The sequence below is a fragment of the Desarmillaria tabescens genome, assembly GCF_030435595.1.
Source record: "Desarmillaria tabescens strain CCBAS 213 chromosome Unknown EV420scaffold_12, whole genome shotgun sequence".
Classification (NCBI taxonomy): Eukaryota; Fungi; Basidiomycota; class Agaricomycetes; order Agaricales; family Physalacriaceae; genus Desarmillaria; species Desarmillaria tabescens.
In genome coordinates this window covers 1,026,361-1,046,368 of record NW_026848311.1, presented here as the reverse complement: position 1 = coordinate 1,046,368, position 20,008 = coordinate 1,026,361, and the positions used below count along the sequence as shown (strand labels likewise).

The following is a 20,008-nucleotide window of genomic DNA, read 5'->3' as shown; positions in this document are numbered from 1 at the left end:
TTCGTATTACATTCTGCTCTGACGACCTGCTTTAATGATTATCTCTGATAACGTCTGATAGCCTTGGGATGTTCCGGATTTGGCTAGCGGGAATAGCTGGTTTGATCTCCTGCAGGTGTCGGCCCTTGCAACGGACTAAACCGCTTCAAGAATTGAGCCTTCAGGGAAGCGGAACTGTTAGCTGCGTACGGAACTCTTTCCGGAAGGCTCCAGGCAGCACGAGAAACCGTAACCTTCCGAGTCTTCAGCGCTCTAGCTCAAGGTGAGATATTTGAGTTAAGGTTCGCGCACTTGTGGAAGGAATTTGACTTCTTTGGAGCTGATTGGTACTCAAGCGTTGTTTAAATATTTCTTCTGAATGGAGACAGAACATGTATTCCGTCCACAAATAATGACAGTACCCAGTTGCTATGGGGAAGTTTACATACCATGCGCGGGTCAGTACTAATTTATTGCAGTAATAAGTACTTTATTAGCCTCAGGGAGCAACCCTGTAGAACTGAGGTTCGAGTAAGCACAGACGCCGCGCCGCGCCACCACTATAAGGAGAGCCGGGTAGTGGGCTTGCAGTGGAGGAACCAAGAAGAGAATTGTGCGGATACGCCTGAGTAACCAACTCGACTTGTTCCCGGCTCCTGGTCAGCCATAAGTTGATCAGGCTGCTAACCGTCACAGTAGCCGCAACGAGACCGACTATCTGACGTAGAGAGTAGGTTGTGCAAATTTTCTAGATAGCATTCAGTGCCATATTCATTTCATGAGAATTGTTTAACTGTAGACGGCGTTTGGTTTTTGTGAAAGGAATAGCTACAGGAAGCAGGCAAAAAAGGAGACTTCGGGTTCTCAAGTCCGATATGTAACGGAAGAACCATCCTGCTGAAACTAAGAACGAGCCGTGTCTAAGTGTTCGACAATGGTTACTTACCTGGTAAGTACCTAAGCCGTAACTCCTAACAGCGACCAAGATTTTCAGTAAAACGCGGCTAGCACTGGCTGTGGGACTAGTAATAGTAGTAGTCGTACTAGAGAGCTGACTAAGTAGAGAAGAAAGCACAGCCACCGGATGCCTAAAATGAGATGCGACGAGGACCGACGTCATTGAGGTCATTGAGATGATGTACGCCAAAGTAGTGAGGAAGCGCAGGCTTCTGCTTCTGCGCACTCAACGGATCTTACCCACTGCCAGCTAACAGAGTTGGTCTTATATAACCCCACTCTTCCCTTGACTTTCTACCCATCTTTCATTTTCCCCTCGAATTCGCAACCATGAGCGATAATGCAGGCGATATCTGTGCCGTATTATTTTGCGGTTGCTGTACATGTATATCTATCTTCGAATAATTTCAGTAACATAAGAACTAAACATTTGCAGGTGCCGGTACCGCGGGAAGCTCAGCCTTAAATGCTTGGTCCATACAGAGTACAGTATTGAAGTTTCGGTACCTCTCATCATTTAAAGTTCACTATCCTTACAGATAACTGGGGTGCTGATCGCTGCTGCTGCTCCGGTAATGGACAAGCTGGATGCTGCGGATCATGCTGCGACAAGTGCTTCAACGAAGACGACTTCGATCAGCGAGCGAAGAAGGATGCTGAGATGACCAACCAGCAAATGCAGCCTGCCCAACAAATGTCTGTTCCAGCTGCCTGCGAGCCTGCATCTTCACTTGGTGCTAGTAAAGAAGCAGAAACGTAGAACATCTCTTTGCATTTTGGTGAGCTTTTCGTACTTGTGCTTCGATACCATATCCAGCCTGGTCTGACGTCTACCTAGTACCTACGTGCCTCAAAGGTACCCTGGTCAACTCGAATCAACGACTTCATCCTTTGCAATACCAAGCTTTTACGATACCCTGTCGCGATATAGCAATGATTGTACTTGCATTTCATACTTCTGATCGATTAATGACAAACTTTGCTACAATAATATCAGCTAAAAGGTGAGGATTCGTCAGGGAAAGAAAAACGATACAACATTTGTCGATGGCCCCAGATGGCCTACAATACATAAGAAACGAAGTGGTCGAAGAGACCAAATAATTCAAACCCAAATTCCGTAGTTAAACTACCGAGGGTCGTCCAAAATTCCATAGCTGTGCATGAAATACGACCATCGGTCATCGAGCATTGCAGGTTCGCTCATATTGAGAGGTGGATAATCCGTCTGTGGGCTTGAGGTGTTATACAACAAAGCCTGAGGAGCAGGCGTTTCGTGGAACAAACCATCCCATCCGGCTGACAAGTCAGCAAACGTCGTTTGGTGTTCCGGGTGATGCAGAAGTGTCTGCAGAGAGGGTGGCAAGTGTCCTGATTCAGATATGGGCGCAATCAGCGGCGGTAGGTTGACTGTCGTCTGGATGGGCCTTTGGGCATGCGAAGGCAGATACGGTGGATCCGAGTGGAATCGTTTGGGTGGGACTGAGAGACCCTGAGGATTCGTGATCGTATACGATTCATCGGGCTCTGTGGGGTGTAGTACTGTCGGTCGTCCAGCGAATATCGAAATGTCATCTTCAGAACTCGAATCTGCGAACCGCAGCACGCCGGAGTCGCGTCGCGTTTCGCGGGCCTTCTGAAGCATTGGCTCCAGGATGGGCTGTTGGAAAAATGTCGGCGTTCGATCAAGATAACCCTGAAGTGGAGGACTACACTAACCAGTGCCCGGGCAGCACGTGGGCTGGTGTCAGCAGCGCTCCTAAACATCGTACATGCGGCCTCAAATTCTTCTAAGGCAGTAGGTTCAAGATTCATATGAGCTCCTCGGATCGCAACAGTTCCAACTACCACCTATACGCGTCGTGAGGTGGCGACGGGACATATAGGAGGAACAAAGCCTACCGCTGCTGTAAACGCCAAGGTCCATATTCTCCACACCCTAGTGCATAATAACGGCTTTTTCATAAACTGTATGCGCGTGTCCTGCAGAACGACACAAGCACTCTGATACGCCGTAATTACCGATTTCGCATGAGGGCTTAACAACGGATTGGTGGGATATTCGGTCATTGCTTGAGTGAAAAAGGCTCGATGGAGGAATAGCAGCACTGCATCAAGGTATATGTCAACATGAAACAATCACAGATACGTTGTATATAGGAACTTACTTAGCTCCTTATAATGAGAACGTACGAAAGTTCTCATTGACAAGGGCGTAGAGGCTTCCGGCATCTCGGATGGACGCGGTGAAGCAAATTCCCGGATTTTTTGGTCTAGCTCGAGTATGCTCTCATAGGACGGGGGTTTTACGGCCAAACTGGCCTTTACGACATGTACAAGGCATTCGCGACTTGCCCTAAATCCCCAAATGCCGACTACAAAAAAGCTTTATTATATACGGGCATATCCGAGAACGATTATGCGACTTACAACCTAAAGGAACTTCTCCGTGTTGAAAGGTATTCTCCTCCTCGGCGGTAGGGATCTTACAATCTATGAATTCGGACAAAATGACGGGCGGACGTCCTGTCACTAAGCACTATTTCGGTACTTGTTCAGCTCCATATACTCCTAAATGGAATGTCATACCTGCCAAAGGCTGCCGGCGACGAGGTTCCAGAAATACACGCGCCGGTCGTATGCCTCTTTGCCTTCAAAACCCCACATAGAAGGATCGATATCTGATCAAGGGTGAGCTAAGTTACCAACTTGATTCCAGAGAGACAGACATACGACACCCGATCTATACCAAAAGGAATGTTCATTAAATTACAATACATGAATGAATGGGCGGAGAATGAACGACCCACCCTCAACGCAACCTGAGATGCAAGACAGAGCAACGCATATGACCGCTCCAGGTTGCTCTCTTTGCCGCTCATGCCATTATATATACTCATTAAATGCAGTACCTTGGTCACAATATAAGTTGATTGCTAATATTATAGATGATGGAATATACCTTGATAGAAACAATAGATTGCTCTGCCAACACAGGTTGCAACGCCAGCGCTGCCTGTGCCAGCCTGTAGTAATGTTGAGCTTCCAGATTATACGGCTGTAATTTTAAATCCACCAGGGTCCCAATACCGAGGACGACTAGCATTAACGCCAAGTCATGCGGCCCGTACTCGATATCCTTGTGCTTATATACGATGTAGATCACCTCTTTTATTTGCCGAGCAGAGACGACCTGGAACATCCACGACAAATGTTCCATAAAGATATCGGAAAGTTCCAGCGCGCGTTCGATGGGGGGTAAGAACGATTCTATAGAAGACTGTACGCTGGCTATGGGGAGCGTTTGTGGGGTGAAGGGGAACGATCGACAGCACATATTTATCTCCGGAGACAAGTAGGACGTGTCGAGTTCGGGAAGAGGACAGTTTTGAGCATTTTGCTTCTATAGTAGGCATTCTATGTTGAGCATCAGAGGAAAAAAATGAAGGCCCGCTCACACTAAGTAGGCTCTGAAGACGTGAAGGTTAGAGGACTTTTCAGAAGAAAACCGATATATGCTGACCTCTGAACCTCCAGATGGTCCAAAGAAACGGTTCCAGCCATCATGGTCGATATAGAGCGTTCCAAGAGCATCTAGCAGCGCCGGGGAATCTCCGTCTTTTTCTTCTACCTCCTCTTTCACACTCTTCAGGTTTGAAGGCTCTCCTTCGACTTCCTCGTCCTTGCACTTTACGAGAAGAGGGTGAGGGGTGTCTGAATTGGCGCCGTAGGCGATAGCGATAGCATCCTCGAGCGAGTGCATACGGTCCTCTAGTTTCTTCAGCGTGCTTTGTAGGTGTTCGGTCGCGGCTAAGACAAATCTATATCGGCACTTCCATAAGCTAGAAAACACCAGAAAGTGGTACCAGTACGCACCTGCTGCCCTGCCCCGGTGGTACCGTCCCTGCACCAGCTCGTCACTGTCGTGCACATTGACAGACAATGGTCGCAGCTTACCATTCGGGCATAACGACGCGCAGCCGCGCTTGACGCATGTCGAACACGGAACCATCCTATCGCATCGAATCTTGAGACGACGACATTCTGCGCACCGATGTTGATTTCTGGCGACGTGTCCATATGAACGAGCAGCCTACCTGCACAGGCAATTTCGCCCCTGTTAGATTGTCTATATTAACGTACAATCGTCGGACAGAAAGAGACTGGAGAGGCACCTTATACGTTTGTTAGCCTTGCTGTGAGGTCTTGCCTGGGATATCGCGACAGCTTCATCCCCCGGCGTGTAGTTGCTGGGCTGTCCTGGCGATTTGGACGATTCGCCCTGTTTATAGGGATGGTAACCAGACATCACCGCTCAAGAAAGAACAGCGAACGTCGGAATAGCGTTGTTAGATGTGCCAGAAAAAGAAAGATGAGCGTGACAGACGATCAAGAATGTGTGTGCTTTCCATACAGATTCACGAAAGAAGGTCAATAAGAAGGTTATCTTATCGACCCATAAAAGGTGACTGATTCTCAGCTCCGAACTGTTTTTGCTCATCATCAAATTAATAATTGGTAACGGATTTCATTCCATTCATGTAGGCAACGCTACATTTCACTCGTTTTGCCAAGAAAACCGTAGTCTTCCCCCTCAATTTTAGGTAAAACGAACTCAGGATTTCTGCCTGTTTCCATGCCTTGCGGTGACCGCTGGAAATTCCATCAGGGCATAACGTCTTAAACAAGTATTTTATAGAGCATCCACGTATGTCGTGCGAGGCACACTCAGAGTGGCGCTCGTGATAGGTGACTCTTCGCTGCTGCGGCGCCTGCTGCGATCAATTTCTGCAAGCGTCGACTCATGAAGCTTCCTTCCATCCTTCCAAATTCTGGGCAGTCCGGACTCTATTGTGTGTTCAAGGCACGTCAGCTAGCTAGCCTATCTCTGCGGTATGATTACATGCGTATGAGAGAAAACTGCGACTTCAGACGGAAAACCATGCTAATACTGCGGAACTTGTCTGGAAAGATCCTCAGGCGTCAAGCGATGAAAGGCTGCAGGGAATTCTTCGATTGATTCTTTTCTGCCGCCTAGGATACCGAGTGACCTCGCTGAAACATCCGGCAAATTCATGGTTTCTACCTTGCCTTCCTAGCAGAACCCGATGGAATTCCCGAACGCTGTTGTCCAAAGTCCAAGTGCTAGAGAAACGGCTTTGAAGACTTGAATTACACCGCGGCTAAGCGCCTACAATCCCGTGCCACTGCTGCGCGCAGCACAATCTTGATCTTTTCGTTCATAAGGTCTCTATCCGCGTCATACGCATAACCCCCAGTCTTCTCATCGATGTCAGGGTCACGGACGGCCGCGGATAAATTCAGATCAATAAACCACCATTCCCCGGACCCGGTAGTGTTCGATTCGTCATCTTGCCTTCGAAAGACGAATGCATCTGGCGTGTATACACAGTCCAGTGCTAGTAAGAAAAGGCTTCCCGAGAAGCTCGGATATATAGAGTCGTCCGCATGCAAAGGCTCTCTTCTTTAGAATTGGCGCCAAACAGAAACCCACTCCTGGTCTCAATTCGGATGCTGTGAAAAGGATACCGACGGATGATCTTACCACATGGACTACTGGGAAGCATGCCGTGGACGTTTAGCGTATCTTTGGCGACCACCCAAATGATGCATGTCATTGTTTCAACTCCGCGTGTTTCGTATCTAGCGTTTCTAGTGCAAGCAACGCCGCAGATCCTGCGCCAGTTCAACTTGGCTGGGGAGCCTGAAGATGCTTGAAAGATTGAGAATATCCTTCTTGATTGTTTTCTAGCAAGAGTTTCAAAAAACATCTTGACCGGGATATATATGTTGTGGATAGAGATAGTGACCCTTCCTCTAACCGCTATATCTATATTCTCCTCCGGCACTGCCGCCATTCAGTACCGTTGTCGTGTCGATTCCGTTCGAGTGACTGACCAGGGTTTTTATGAGTCAACTTGGTGCTAGCAAAGATAGCGTTTGACCATTGAAAGGTTTTGAAAAGGTAAGACGATCTTACGTTGCGAAATTACGAATCTGTCGCAAATCCTTGCGACTTCGGGATGTGAGCATGAGGAGGAGCCTACATGTCGCAGTGCTTTCTTGCCGTCAAGCCGGGCTGATACTTACATCATCAACCAAGAAAAAAACTCACACAAGCACCCACAAGTCTACACACGCCGTACACCTTGGTTCTTCGTAGTCGTCTCCAGAGGGCGCGTTATGCAACATTAGAAGCCCCTCAAATAGGTATGCTTTCGCTCTTTATCTATTTTATGCGTTTGGTGAAGCGAATACTAGAATTCGAACACAAAACTTGCCATGCCTGACGTCTCTGTTGGTTCACAAGTATTCGACATTGTGTTCCACCCTACGCATTGCACCGCCTATACTGCACTTCTATCTGGACATGTCAAGGCTATCTCATATGATCATCAAGGGCGAAGCAAGGAATCGTTCTCCGTCTCGGTTTCCCAACGGTCTTGTCGCGGAATCAGCATTGACGGAGACGGGTCCAGCATATACGTCGTGGGAAAGGGGAAGGCTCTCCAGTTCGTTACTCGATTGCTGCCGGTTCCTATTTTGATACTGACAGAAGCCTAGTACAATCGACACCGCGACCGGGAAACACGTCCAGACGCGAGCCAAAGCCCATGAGCAAGCGTTTTCCTCTTTTGCGCACTTCTTCCAGACCATGACCTCTCCATCTCTGAAGGGCCCCCATCAATCGCGTCCGACATCTGACATCGTGGCTACTGTCCACAGGAGATGACGACGGAGTTATCAAGGTCGGGGCCCATCGCGACCTATCTCGGCGGGTGTAATCTCACTAATAGCCAACAGCTCTGGGATCCACGACAGAAAGAGTCCATTCGGAAATACACGCATCATTTTGATTACATTACTGATTTTCTGTGGTTGGACGATAAGAAACAGTTGATGGCTACGAGGTGCGCGACAGGGGGGAAGTACATGTACGTGGCGTGCTGACGTTGTGCTTAGTGGTGATGGAACGCTGTCAGTTATGGATGTCCGGTCGAAGAATACTAAACCCATAGCGCAGTCGGAGGATCAGGAAGATGAACTCCTGTCCATTGTCGCAATCAAAGGGTATGTCAGCGTTTGAATTATTGTGGGTAAACTCAAAACTGAATTTCTCCATAAGGTCTACTAAATTTGCTGTGGGCACACAAATTGGGGTTCTCTCTATCTTCAATCGAAGCAGCGGGTGGGGTGATTGTGTTGACCGTATTCCGGGGTAATGAAACTTCTCTGACCTTATGGTTTTTTGTCCCTTTTAACCTCAGTTCGTATTCACAGGCACCCGCATTCTGTTGACACACTATGTGCTTTGCCTGAATCATTCACTGGCGTTGATGCCACCAGCACGATCCTAACAGGGTCATCCGATGGCTTTGTACGCGCAGTCCAGATATTTCCGACGAAATTGTTGGGTGTGGTGGCGGACCATGGGGAATGGCCCGTTGAGAGGGTCGCAATTGGTGATGGACAAGATTTTTTGGATCTTGAGGGCGAAGAGAAGATAACGACGGTGGCGAATAAAGGTGATGATGATGATGATGAAAAATCGCCCGATGCCCGGTGGTGGGTTGGAAGTGTTGGCCATGACGAGACGTTGAAGCTCACAAGTTTGCGGGGCTTTTTCAATGGAGAAAATGGAAATAGTGATGAAGGAGAGGAAGATAGAGAAGGAGCGTCTGAAGGTGATGACGCTGGATCTGCTGAAGAAGATGAGGAGGGAGCAGTCGACAGCTGCGCATATAATGAGGCCAAACGTTCTGGCTCCGAGGATGATGGTGATGATTCAGATTCAGATTCGCCAGCTCCACAGACAAAAAGAAAACGGAGAAAGGAGAAAAATCCGTTGATGGTGGTGAAGCGGAAGAAGGGAAGGAACGAGGTCGAGGTCAAGGGCCGCTTCTTCGATGATCTATGAGGCTGAGGCGGATTTTGTTTCGAGGTTGCACCGCGTTTTCCTGACAGGATAATTTTAGGTATGTATATGACTGGGTGCAGTAAAGGGACGAGATTCGGTCAGATGCCGGTCAGGCTGGACGTGTGTCATGCCTGCGGTGCACGTTTGAATGGTGACGATCTTGCGTCGCTGCCGACACCGAGACGTATAGTAGGAAGGGACACGACGTTTCATTGACAGGGCCGTCGCAAAGGGAGGTAAAAAAGATTTCAGGAGGAGGTCGTTCCGCCAATGCTGGATCAAGTACTTTGGGCAATTCATCGTTGGCGCTCTGCTTTTCTTTTACCCAAGACGGTCATGGTCGGCGGAAGTCAAACTGTTCCTTGAATCAAGGGAGATACATGTACCGATATCCGGATGTTTGGACCTTCGACCAAAGACATTACAATCTGATCATCAACCTGTTGTGAAGCCTGCTGTCTTCAATACAAAGATATTTATCTATCCAGGCGAACACCGAAGACTTGTACATGTGGAATCAACATTTATTAAGGTAGTCAGGTTCTATTGATTAATCGATGATCCTCGGCCCATATGGGTCACTGTGAAAGATCAAGTATATTTTTGGGAACTTGATGCGCTGCTGATGCGCCTTTGGCAGTGAGCACAAGTGAAGAAATTCTGGTAGAATATGGGCTCATGGTTATGCCTATATGGATTTCTGTAGTGGAAGAATGTTCACATGGTCGCGTTGCGCCACAAGTATCCATTTGGGGAAAGCAAGTCGGCGCATGACCGTACCGGAGCTTGAGCAGCTACCACCAGCACCGTCGACGCCGCCATGATATCCAAGCTGCTAACTCCAGGCGTACGTTGTTATACTGCTGGCTGAGCTCGCCTTGACGACAAACAGATTCGCCTGGAACGGACCTTTCGAACAGGCACCACGGCCCGCTTGCTGTCCACCAGGGCATCACGAATCCTGTCTTCACTCGACATCTCGACGACGAGCACAGAGGTGCCAGGCGTCTACGACGGGGAATGGAAGGGCTCCGGAGAGATCCTCACGTCGGTATGTCCGACGACGGGCGAGGTGCTAGCACGCGTTAAATCCGTGAGTATCATGCCGCGATGATGGGTTCCACCTGCCAGACAGCCCCTCAGGCATCACCAGAAGACCTTCGTGAGACCCTCGCCAAGGCTCGCGATGCATACAAGTCGTTCCGAAGCAAGTTCAATTATGTTTATAGCACGCGTACTGAAGTCTGATTTTGTCGTTTCAGATGTGCCTGCCCCGCGTCGAGGAGAGATAATTCGTCAAATCCGAGAAGCCCTTGCTGCAAAGGTGCGCCGGTCATGAAACAGTAGAAGTTCTTCCAAGTGGGCCGACGGCACAATGTACTTTCAGCGGGTAGAGCTCGGGGCACTAGTGTCCTTGGAGATGGGAAAGATCAAAACCGAGGGTGTAGGGGAGGTACAGGAATTCATTGACATTGTACACGCTTATTTTTGTCTCCTCCTGTGTTCCTACTAATGAATGATCAATACAGTGCGATTATGCAGTGGGTCTTTCCAGGATGATGAGCGGTCGTGTGGTTGCATCAGAGCGTGTAGGCCATTCTATCTTAGAAGGTTTGACTTCTTGATACTCCTCTTTATGGCTAGGTCTAATGTTCTCGTGTTTCAGTACCAAATCCGTTGGGTGTTATTGGAATCTTGACAGCATTCAATTTCCCTGTGGCTGTCTATGGTTGGTACGTGATTGGTTCCGTCATATATAGCAGCTAGCCGTTTTCCGACCATATCGATTGGTTAGGAATCTGTCCCTTTCTTTGGCTGCTGGAAACGCTACCATTTGGAAACCCTCTCATACTACGCCATTGTGCGCCATTGCCGTAACCACAATTATAAGCAAGGTTTTGGAGCGCAACGGGATCAGCGGCGCCGTTGCAGGCTTGGTAACTGGAGGTAAGGATATCGGCGAAGGAATTGTGGCAAACTCCGGGGTGGATCTTGGTACGTCTAATACTACTGAGTAAGCATATCGACTCACGTCGTGGGTCAGTGTCTTTCACTGGCAGTGAACGTGTCGGCCGCTCTGTAGGCCAGAATGTGAGTGCAAGATTTGGAAAAACCATACTAGAACTAGGTGGTAACAACGGTACGTGTATCAGTTATGATGAAGCGCGTTGTTAATGGTGGTGCCCTGTCTGTTCATCAAGCCTCGATCGTTATGGACGATGCGGATTTAAATATGGCGGTGCCGTCGGTCTTCTTTGGCGTTGTCGGTACGGCAGGACAACGTTGCACGTCTACTCGAAGACTTTATCTTCAGCGTAATATCGCAGACGAGTTTTTACAGCGGCTTTTGAAGGCTTATGGATCCGTCAAGCCCGCGGACCCTTTGGTTGACACGACTCTTCTTGGCCCTCTGCATACGTCCAACGCAGTCAGCGTCTATGAGAATACTATTGAATACCTTCGCTCCATCGATGCTGAAATTCTCACTGGCGGCATCCGATACAGCGAAGCCCCTCTCGACAAGGGCAACTTTGTACAGCCTGCTATCGCAATACCTAAATCAGTGGATACCAGGGACAAAATTTGGTGTACCGAAACCTTCGCCCCCATTCTTAACGTTGCGATTTTCGATCATCTTGATCAAGCTATTGAGTGGAATAATGCAGTGCCTCAAGTTCTGTCACCCTTTTTCATTTTATTGTTCAATTTAATCTCATTTTTCTCCGAGTGTCCAGGGCCTTTCCAGTAGTCTCTGGACCCGTGATCTCCGGAATGCGGGGCAATGGATTGGTCCAAATGGATCAGATGCGGGTATTGTAAATGTACGTCGACTGTCCCCGTCTGTCGGGGACCTTGTTATGATAGTCTATTTCTTACAGATAAATGTCGGGAACTCCGGAGCTGAAATCTCGGCCGCTTTCGGGGGCAACAAGGTAAGGCGGCCGGATATTGAGTTTACATACAGTTAACGTGCGTCTGCTTTCCTTTTCAGAGTACCGGATGGTAAGTAATTTCGTATCAGCTTGGGATCAAACCCCCCCGCAAACCTACTCTAACCTGACAGGGGTCGTGAGTCCGGTGGCGATGCCTGGAAACAGTATGTGCGCTGGAGCGCGTGTACTAGTACGGAACGCTTTTTTTTTGCGCAGTTTTACATTCACTAACTCTATTTATTAACCAGTCAATTTCTCGAATGAGGCACCACTAGCACAAGGCGTAACTTTTGCTACGTGACGTTTAAGCCGAAGAAGATCATTTTGTAGGATCTAGTTTAAGGTCCACCCTTATGATTTGATTTTTGTGAGAAGTTAAACAGACGTGGTTAGGTGGGGCGAAAGCCATTGGAATGCGGAAGCGAAGCTATTCTGCGGGCGCTTCCTTCCCCTTGCGTTTGATCCGAGAGCTCGACATCAGTACTTTCCACTTGCTTTTTACCCCGTGTCACTAAAGTGCCCCTCTGTTGCAATGGAAATTGTAACGTGGTATGGATCATTCTCAACTGTTCATCAACGACATGGACGGATAAGGGCGTCCATCATCATGCGTGTGAAAAGACCGGATTCCATCAACTGCGTCCTTTTTTAGATTTTCCTCCGAGCCTTTTGACCCGTCGTATCCAAGGTTTAGTGACGAATTGTCCGACTGATTGAATGAGTCGCATCAATTTTTTGGCAGTGCTGTAAAACCAGCCATCAATACATCACCACCTAAACTGATCCCGACCTTATAAGTTGGTGAAGTTGGTCTTCTGCAACTCGATATCTTGCGCCCGGTCCAACTGCATCGCAGCATTGTGATTGCCTCGATAGCCTCTTCCCTACATTTCTCCCTCAATTCATCCCACACTCGAAGTTCTAATTATGGCTTCCGCTGACGATTTGCCCTGGCCTGAGCTTGGAAATGTCTCCCGTGGCGCGACGAGGGGGAATCAAGGACAAAAAGGCGTCCTTGGGCCTCCAGACCGTGAAGGCCGGTGCAACTTGCAGCTACGGGTGCAACCCGGAGTACTGGCGGTGCGTCTTAACCGTCAGGCCAGCGACTGGTATCGGATTCTGGACGGAGAGGTTAATCGTGCTCTCAAGTTGACCAAGACTTATTGGCGGAAGGCCAGGAGACGGCAGGACTACGACGCACGCGCTGACCAGGACCATATGGAGCTGCACGAATGGCTCCAGCAGCTGAAAGACAAAACAATGTCACACCTGGAACTCTTGATGCAGAAGGGCGACATTCAGGGACCCCCGTACGTTATGGCCGATGACATCGAGCTAACGTTCCTGCGTAAGTTCATTGAACGCCAGGCCTCGGGTATACCTCACAACCCTCGTCTGCGTAATTCTATGGGAGAGAATGGGTACACGATCCGCGACGATCACTCTGTGGATTCAGGGTCTCCCGATGCTTCCGACCACAGCTACGGGGACCACAAAATGCGAACAGCAGGCATCGGTGAGCGACATTTACCTCCCCGCCATTACCAATTCCGCGACCCTTACCTTGTTATAGATGTCTCGGACGGGTCGAGCAACTTTATGGTTTCATCACGAAATTCTCATTCGCCGTCCCTTCGCAATCCTGAAACATTGGCGCAGGAAGCGAGTACATCGAGTATGTATGTTTCCCCCCCCTGAATCCAAGATCTGATTAAATGAATAGAACAAGCGCTCCTCTTGTCCCGCGCTGCTCTGTCTAGGACCCAAAAGGAAACTCAAGATGCATTTCTTCGGTACACTGCGTGTCTTGATGCTGAACGTCAAGCACGTCAGTCCGTTGCTGCTGCAGAAAAGCGCAGAGATGATATCAGTGAGAAAGACCTCTTATGTGCTTTTCCATCATCATTAACTCTGTATCTATATGTTTAGTGGCTGCTCTTCTGTCAATGAATCAAGGTGCAGGTGAGTTAGGATTTCGGATTTTGCCTGTTCTCTATCTGATGATGATCAACCAGTCGACCAACAATCGAGACACTCCTCTTTATCCCTCGACGAAAGTCAGAGGTACCATGCAGAGGTATGTTATCTATCGATCATCATTCGGACTAACTAAATATGTTCGAATTCACAGGCAGTCTCTCGTGCTAGTGCAAAATTAGACTGGACGGAACCCGCTGATGCACAAGCAGTCTATGGAACTGAGCCTATGACTCAGCTCGAGGTAAGCACATCTCTTTGTTTTGACTATATCTTCACCTGATCATTGCCTATGCAACTCCTAGGATCCCTCGAACCGGATGGTCCGTAAACATTCACGGACGTGGGACAGTACACCACTGCAACAAGGTGGGTTTATTTCCTTTGTGTCGGCCGTCAGGTTTGGTCTCAATGGCTTCCAGTAGACGGCCAATACAACTGCGAAGTACTTGCGCGTGATTTCGTGTGGTCTGGTCGTTGTTCTGACTCTCGTTGTGAACAGGATATTTCCGCTATGCCCCCACGGAAGAGAATGAACGTCAGCGCGGGTATGATGACGAGGTTCGACATGCTGAACAGCGCGGCAATGCAGGTCCAACCACAGAATATGACATTACCATGAACGATACCCTTGCATACTATTACCACTCATGACTACAACCACCAGTGATGATTATTTATTCTTTATTGCGATCCCGCTATCATATTTGCTGTCTTTCTTTACTGTATAGTATATGCAACATTAGTAGACAAACCGGCGGAACTTTTACTATAAAGCTTGGGTAATGATGATTGGCTAGTTATGACGCACGGCCGTTTTTGTATTACCGACTCGGGGATGCTATCGGTGCGTCCCTAAGCGCGCAACAGAATGCCAAGTCGCTTGATCATCAAAGATGAGAACGACATCCACGTTATAAGTTATATGAAATCACCCATACCAATCCAATCAGTTTCTTAGGCAGCGAGGAAGAGATATTTAAAGGAGACACTGCCAGTGGATACCACCGGTCATCTACCAGGACCGAATTGTCCGCCGAATCAAATGGAGGACATAGCTCTGGGAGTCCGTACTTGACAACGAATAGGAAACTAAAAATTTCTGACAAGCCTCAGGCACGTATCGTATCGTAGGGATCTGAAATGCCAGCGCCATTCCATGCAGTGGCTTAAGGCACCATAAATCCATTTATTACCGTTCGCTAAGTCCAGCAAGCACTGACGAGGGCCGATAGAACCCACGTTGACCATAAATGGTATTCGCCCCTAGCATTACACCATCATCGAAAGCCTATCACGTATGCCTTGCTTTGCCTGGTGCGGCGTTCTATGCGTTGAATTGCTAAAAATTCCCGAGTCGGTGCCACGGTAGTCGGTGAGGACGTTCCGAAAGTCCGAGTCCGCTGTCCAAAAATTTCTAATAAACCAGAAATGAAATAGTCCATCCGACATGGACGATGAAGTTTTCCGACTCGCTTGCGCTCCAAGGAAGCACCGGATTGGTACCGGACATGCGTCGGGCCGAACTTCAGTCGGGGCGGCGGCATATCACATGACACTGAGCCGCGTGGTCCAACATGACCGTGACGTCCGTACGGCGCCGTTCTTCGAATCTCATGGGCAATATTCATACTTAAAAAGGACAATCAGGGCCAGAGGTATACTCCTTGACTTTTTTGCTTTCAGATGCAGGGTCATCAATGCCATGGCCCAGGTTTGGTCGGAGTTTTCTTCGTTTTCTGCTTGCTGTGAACCTGTGACTCACTACTAGTTCTGGAGTTCAAACAAGTTCTAATCGCGCCATACCATCACGTTCCCGGCGTACTAGAGGCTCGAGTCCTCATACTTTTCTAAGAATCTCTTGGTGTTCCTAAATTTACCTCATCTAGAGCATGTACGGCACCTTTCAAGTTGCATGCTTTCGTCAACCCCAGACTGTGAAGAAAGAAGGCACTTTATTCAAGTGTCCTTGCCCTTCCTTATCTTGGGTCTCTTTGTCAGAACGACTTATGTACACCCTGTGATCTCTGGTTGACTGACCATCTTTCCATTGTCCCGACTTTCCAATTTAGCCTCTGGGTTTTAAAATACTATCATAAGTTTTGGTGTACTGATGGTCCGTAATCCTTTTATCCTTATGCTAGCATTCCTCTGGTTTGATCGTTTAGCCTTCTGAGAGGAGATTGTAGATGGAGCTTGTCAAGATTTCTCAGCTGCCGGCTTGTGCATCTTCTGAGACCGTCAGATAGGGCCGTTGCATTGTTCCCGGCACATCTTCCGCGATCTTCTAATATTTTTTCTCAGGTGGGTCCTTCATCTAACTCTTCTACTCCCAAAATCGCTCGACTAGCTGTGTTTCACCCAACTGATTCTTCCTCTCAGTTGGTGTTTCCCGTTCTGCGACAGATGTCCAAAAAACGATCTCTCGCATGGAAGAACCATGCTCTGCAGGTCCTTCTACCGGCAGAACGGGTACTGCCCCATGGGCAATCAGTGTGATTTGTACGTAAAATCATATGCGTCCTCTTGCACCTGTAACCTGTGTTTTCCTTTTTCGCCGCTCACATTCCATGATTTCGAAATAAATCAAGCGATGTTCATCGTTGGTCATACATTCAGGGGCCACAGAAGAGCCCGTCCATGCGCCTACTTCTTTACCAGAGATATCAAGCCATGTAAGTTAAATCCTCTGTAGCGCATGCGACGACCGTCGACTGATGTATCAGACAAGATACACACGCTTTGCTTTATATGGCGCATGTTTCCCTATCCGCCGTTCTGTGAATTCAAATATTCTGGGCCTGATAATGATTCGCTACCCTCGTTTCCCCCAACAATCGGATTCACTTTCCTCCAGGACCACCCCGTCCCCAACATCCATCCAATCTCCGAGACACCACTGTGTACCGCCGTCCTCTTAAACATTGGCGGCACAACCTACTACCCTTACTCCTTCGGGTACCTGGAAAGGTTAGGGTCCTAACGGCGGTCGAGAGAATGGAACGATGTATCACCATACTTCGCCTGGGTAAGTGGCCGGTTTCAGACTACTGATGCTATGATCTATCGTTTTCGGTATCCCTACTCGGCGACAGGATGAACGTTAGAGGCGAACCGTTGCCACCATCTAGAATGCCTACTCAATAATTGTATCCCTGAATCTCACAACAGATCGTTGCCTCCCGTAATTGGGCTCGAAATCTACATCACTGAGTTTCATTAACGAACTGGGCCCGAACCCATGCGGCGTCACTGCCACTCATTCTCAAGGTCAACCAGAGCAAGACCGTGATAAATCTTTGGGCATATATGTTTCTCTCTTCAGGATGTTTATCAAGGAGTTCTGCGCTGTACCACCATACCCATACCAGGCCATTGAACAATGGTCCTGACGTCTCGCGTCTTTGTTCACGATGCTGACTCGGTATTTGCAAGACCATTGTCACGGCTATAAATTCTTCAACACAACTTGTCTTTGTCCGAAGCCACCACTCATTGTTATCGATGGGTTTCCGAGCCTCAAGCTCCAGCTTCGGTCGATATAAAGGGGCCGCCTTCTCCAACATATCCCCCTCACTTGATATACTAGTAACCTAAGGTTTTTCCCACGCTATGGATACAAGTGTGTTCTTTCTTCACTCTCAACTTCTATGTTGCTCACTTGATTGACTAGGCTCAGTCTGCCGGAACTATCTCAACGGATATTGCCCGCAAGGAGGCTTCTGTCAACTCTTCCACCCTCCATTCCCAATAGTCCCAGCCCAACTGGCAAACTGGGTGCAATTCCCTCAGCCTATCGTGCCCGTCGAGCCTGTAAACTGGTACACGGCCATTTGCAAGCACTTCAAGCAAAAACGGCGGTGTCCAATGGGTGAAGATTGTCGCTTGTGAGTCTTCTCATATCTTTGATGCCATCTCTTCTGACCGGGGCTCCGTGATGCAGCATACACGACGCAAGTGTGCTCAAGTACAAAGAACTCAACCCTCGTGCCTCTAACTCGGCTCGACATTGCTGGTCGTATGTTCAAGGCAAAGGATGTACCCTCAAAACTTGCACGTTCTCCCACCCTGCGGATACGCAGCCATGTCAGTTACGCTTGGCTTTCCCGTTGTGATTCGCTGACTGATGCTGTAACGATAGTTAAGAAGTATACTCCGTGTCCCAGATGGCCCTCTTGCATGCCAAGCTGCGAATTCAAGCATCCTATCACAGCTCAAGCTTCGTTCTACAATCACGAGACGCCAAGTTTGTCACCAACCGAACCTCCTACACTGACTGCCGTCCGGATACGAGTTGCACGAAAAGACTTGGATTCTGCATCATCGCAAGATAGGAACAAACAATACCCTCAACACTCACTCGCATGCGCGCGCGCGTCGGTGGTAATTTGAATCCTGTTTATAAACTAGAAACCCAGCTGTGTATAACTACAACATGAAGCACGAAGTTCGCAACGCGAGATGGTACAGTATATGTGAATACAGATGTGCGACTAGAAGATTAAGAGAATGGAATGTAAGATGGGAAAATGCCCGTTAATCAAGGTTTGAAACCTCCGACGGAACCTTGGCCCTGCAAGGAAATCAGCCTGCGAAATGTCATAATTAAGGAAAGTTAAACAACATTATGGGCCAAGTGAGCTTGCGGCGGTGGTCCGGGGGGCTGGAATTTTAGGGAATTAAGCCAATGGATTATCACAACGTTTATAATAACTAACCGGGCTGTACTGGGCTTGCGCACTACTTTCTGGATGTCCCGGAGGTGGTCCGGCGGGCTAGAGACGGTCAATATTAGAAGCATTGGGACATCAGATATTTTTGTGCGCACCGGTTGGTAGTTGGTATCGTCCCGTTTATACGGAGGGGGATTAGGAGGGTATTCTTGCCGCTGCTCTGCACCGGAACCATAACCTCCGTAGTACGGAGTCGATTGATGCGGAGGCCCTTGAGGAGGTATGTACGGGCTCTGGTTCTGATTTGGTGGGTATTGTTGACTCCATCCCCAGCCGCTACCAAAGAATGGCGGCTTATATCCTCCGGCAGCCTGAGGAGAATACTGCCCCTGGGGTACCACAAGAAGGCGACGCCGCCGACGTCTAGAGAGTCCGATGGAACACAAGATGCAAGCTATTAATGCAAGAACAGCTTAAAAAAATCTTGTAAGATGGATGGTCCGATGGCAGGATAAAAGTGCACACACCTACGACGACTCCCGCTATTATTCTCTGTGTTGTTGTATGATTGTTGTTATCGTTCATAAACTGGGCATTGGCACTATATGCCAGTCCGGCAAGGATGAAAAGGCTAGGTAGAGGGGACAACATGAGTGTAAGTAATCAAGAAGAGCGAGCGTCTGGCTGTGCCTTTTTCTCATGCCACCCCATGACGTCAGACCTGGTCGCACAGCATTTGACCCACCGTCGATCACGTTCTAGTCACTCTCATCGTCTGTCAGGTTCGAGAATTTTGTAGTGCCTTGAAGTGCTTTTCTGTTTTTTAAAGGGGGAAAAGAACGGGACTCTTCCAGGTTTCTGATTCTAATATCTACCAAGTGTTAAATGAGTATGTAAGGTCACCCAGCTTGTATATTCTATGCAGTGTCAAAATTAGCAACAGGGTCAAAACAGGGTGGTCCAGTGATTGATAATCCAGTAAGAATTGGGTGTGAACTTGCTGCGCGACTAGTACCATGACACAATAAACGGTGAATCACGCCATCGTATCTGCGAAAAGATCTCGGAGGTATTGTACGTCTTCCTTGCCGGCCCATGGCGTTAGCAAGCAACTTGATTTCCACTCAACGATAAGGCTCAGCTGCACAGAGCTGAAGGCTTGGGCCGCTTCAGGCTCCACTCAATCATTTCTGAAAGGAGCACAGATCGAAATGATGGTGACGTCGCTTGGCTGCGTGATATTATATGGCGTTGATATACTAGAACAAGCGGCCTGAGCCTTTAAACAGGCACTCAAGGGGCATTTAAGTTCCTCAGGATCGTAATGACTGTTATTTACAGGTTCACTCGCAGAGTGTTTCAACTGGTATGTCGTATAATGTCGAGACGACCCTCTTCGCGGGGCACCTTTCTACCGACGCTAGGGGGCTTGCGCAACTAAAAAGACCACGTGAGGTCGCGTTATGATCAGGAAGCAAAGACGGTACTACTATGATGGCCTTCAAATCTTTGAGCCTGAAGTCAGAAGTATTTGTGGCTAGACTTTCTCA

At 48.4% G+C, this 20,008-nt stretch overlaps 7 protein-coding genes across 7 annotated transcripts; 4 read left to right on the top strand and 3 right to left on the bottom strand.

The window, feature by feature from the left end:
• Positions 1-1,692: 1,692 nt before the first annotated feature.
• On the bottom strand, positions 1,693-5,390 carry EV420DRAFT_1533882 (uncharacterized protein). The gene is made up of 15 exons (XM_060472778.1): positions 5,112-5,390; positions 5,034-5,053; positions 4,894-4,980; positions 4,813-4,840; positions 4,460-4,757; positions 4,395-4,406; positions 3,899-4,339; positions 3,747-3,848; positions 3,670-3,679; positions 3,526-3,617; positions 3,367-3,475; positions 3,105-3,311; positions 2,839-3,044; positions 2,656-2,787; positions 1,693-2,596 (listed from the first exon to the last, which is right to left on the bottom strand). Exons 1-15 carry the CDS (start codon positions 5,243-5,245, stop codon positions 2,066-2,068), a joined length of 2,409 nt encoding a protein of 802 aa, XP_060332770.1. The 5' UTR covers positions 5,246-5,390; the 3' UTR covers positions 1,693-2,065.
• A 766-nt stretch (positions 5,391-6,156) lies between these two features.
• Positions 6,157-7,480, bottom strand: EV420DRAFT_229040 (uncharacterized protein). The gene is made up of 5 exons (XM_060481307.1): positions 7,239-7,480; positions 7,073-7,186; positions 6,938-7,015; positions 6,856-6,881; positions 6,157-6,805 (listed from the first exon to the last, which is right to left on the bottom strand). The coding sequence occupies exons 2-5, from the start codon at positions 7,147-7,149 to the stop codon at positions 6,357-6,359; spliced, it is 630 nt and encodes a 209-aa protein (XP_060332769.1). The 5' UTR covers positions 7,150-7,186; positions 7,239-7,480; the 3' UTR covers positions 6,157-6,356.
• On the top strand, positions 7,240-8,875 carry EV420DRAFT_1619935 (WD40-repeat-containing domain protein; the record flags this gene model as incomplete). Its single annotated transcript, XM_060475522.1, has 7 exons — positions 7,240-7,469; positions 7,522-7,575; positions 7,634-7,706; positions 7,762-7,868; positions 7,921-8,028; positions 8,084-8,176; positions 8,239-8,875. The coding sequence occupies 7 exons, from the start codon at positions 7,240-7,242 to the stop codon at positions 8,873-8,875; spliced, it is 1,302 nt and encodes a 433-aa protein (XP_060332768.1).
• Positions 8,876-9,609: 734 nt separating this feature from the next.
• Positions 9,610-12,374, top strand: EV420DRAFT_1533844 (NAD-aldehyde dehydrogenase). The gene is made up of 16 exons (XM_060472777.1): positions 9,610-9,722; positions 9,768-9,968; positions 10,019-10,082; positions 10,138-10,199; positions 10,263-10,349; positions 10,405-10,486; positions 10,542-10,608; positions 10,671-10,870; positions 10,920-11,015; positions 11,077-11,549; positions 11,611-11,697; positions 11,755-11,808; positions 11,868-11,878; positions 11,940-11,998; positions 12,057-12,151; positions 12,202-12,374. Exons 1-15 carry the CDS (start codon positions 9,696-9,698, stop codon positions 12,107-12,109), a joined length of 1,623 nt encoding a protein of 540 aa, XP_060332767.1. The 5' UTR covers positions 9,610-9,695; the 3' UTR covers positions 12,110-12,151; positions 12,202-12,374.
• Positions 12,375-14,748, top strand: EV420DRAFT_1533828 (uncharacterized protein). The gene is made up of 9 exons (XM_060472776.1): positions 12,375-13,324; positions 13,382-13,483; positions 13,532-13,678; positions 13,738-13,770; positions 13,824-13,885; positions 13,940-14,029; positions 14,091-14,154; positions 14,208-14,230; positions 14,288-14,748. Exons 1-9 carry the CDS (start codon positions 12,736-12,738, stop codon positions 14,405-14,407), a joined length of 1,230 nt encoding a protein of 409 aa, XP_060332766.1. The 5' UTR covers positions 12,375-12,735; the 3' UTR covers positions 14,408-14,748.
• A 2,352-nt stretch (positions 14,749-17,100) lies between these two features.
• EV420DRAFT_228142 (uncharacterized protein) lies at positions 17,101-18,289 on the top strand. Its single transcript, XM_060481305.1, has 4 exons — positions 17,101-17,407; positions 17,459-17,672; positions 17,729-17,871; positions 17,927-18,289. The coding sequence occupies exons 1-4, from the start codon at positions 17,398-17,400 to the stop codon at positions 18,175-18,177; spliced, it is 618 nt and encodes a 205-aa protein (XP_060332765.1). The 5' UTR covers positions 17,101-17,397; the 3' UTR covers positions 18,178-18,289.
• On the bottom strand, positions 18,289-19,242 carry EV420DRAFT_228151 (uncharacterized protein). Its single transcript, XM_060481306.1, has 2 exons — positions 18,986-19,242; positions 18,289-18,930 (listed from the first exon to the last, which is right to left on the bottom strand). Exons 1-2 carry the CDS (start codon positions 19,107-19,109, stop codon positions 18,401-18,403), a joined length of 654 nt encoding a protein of 217 aa, XP_060332764.1. The 5' UTR covers positions 19,110-19,242; the 3' UTR covers positions 18,289-18,400.
• Between the last annotated feature and the right edge of the window lie 766 nt (positions 19,243-20,008).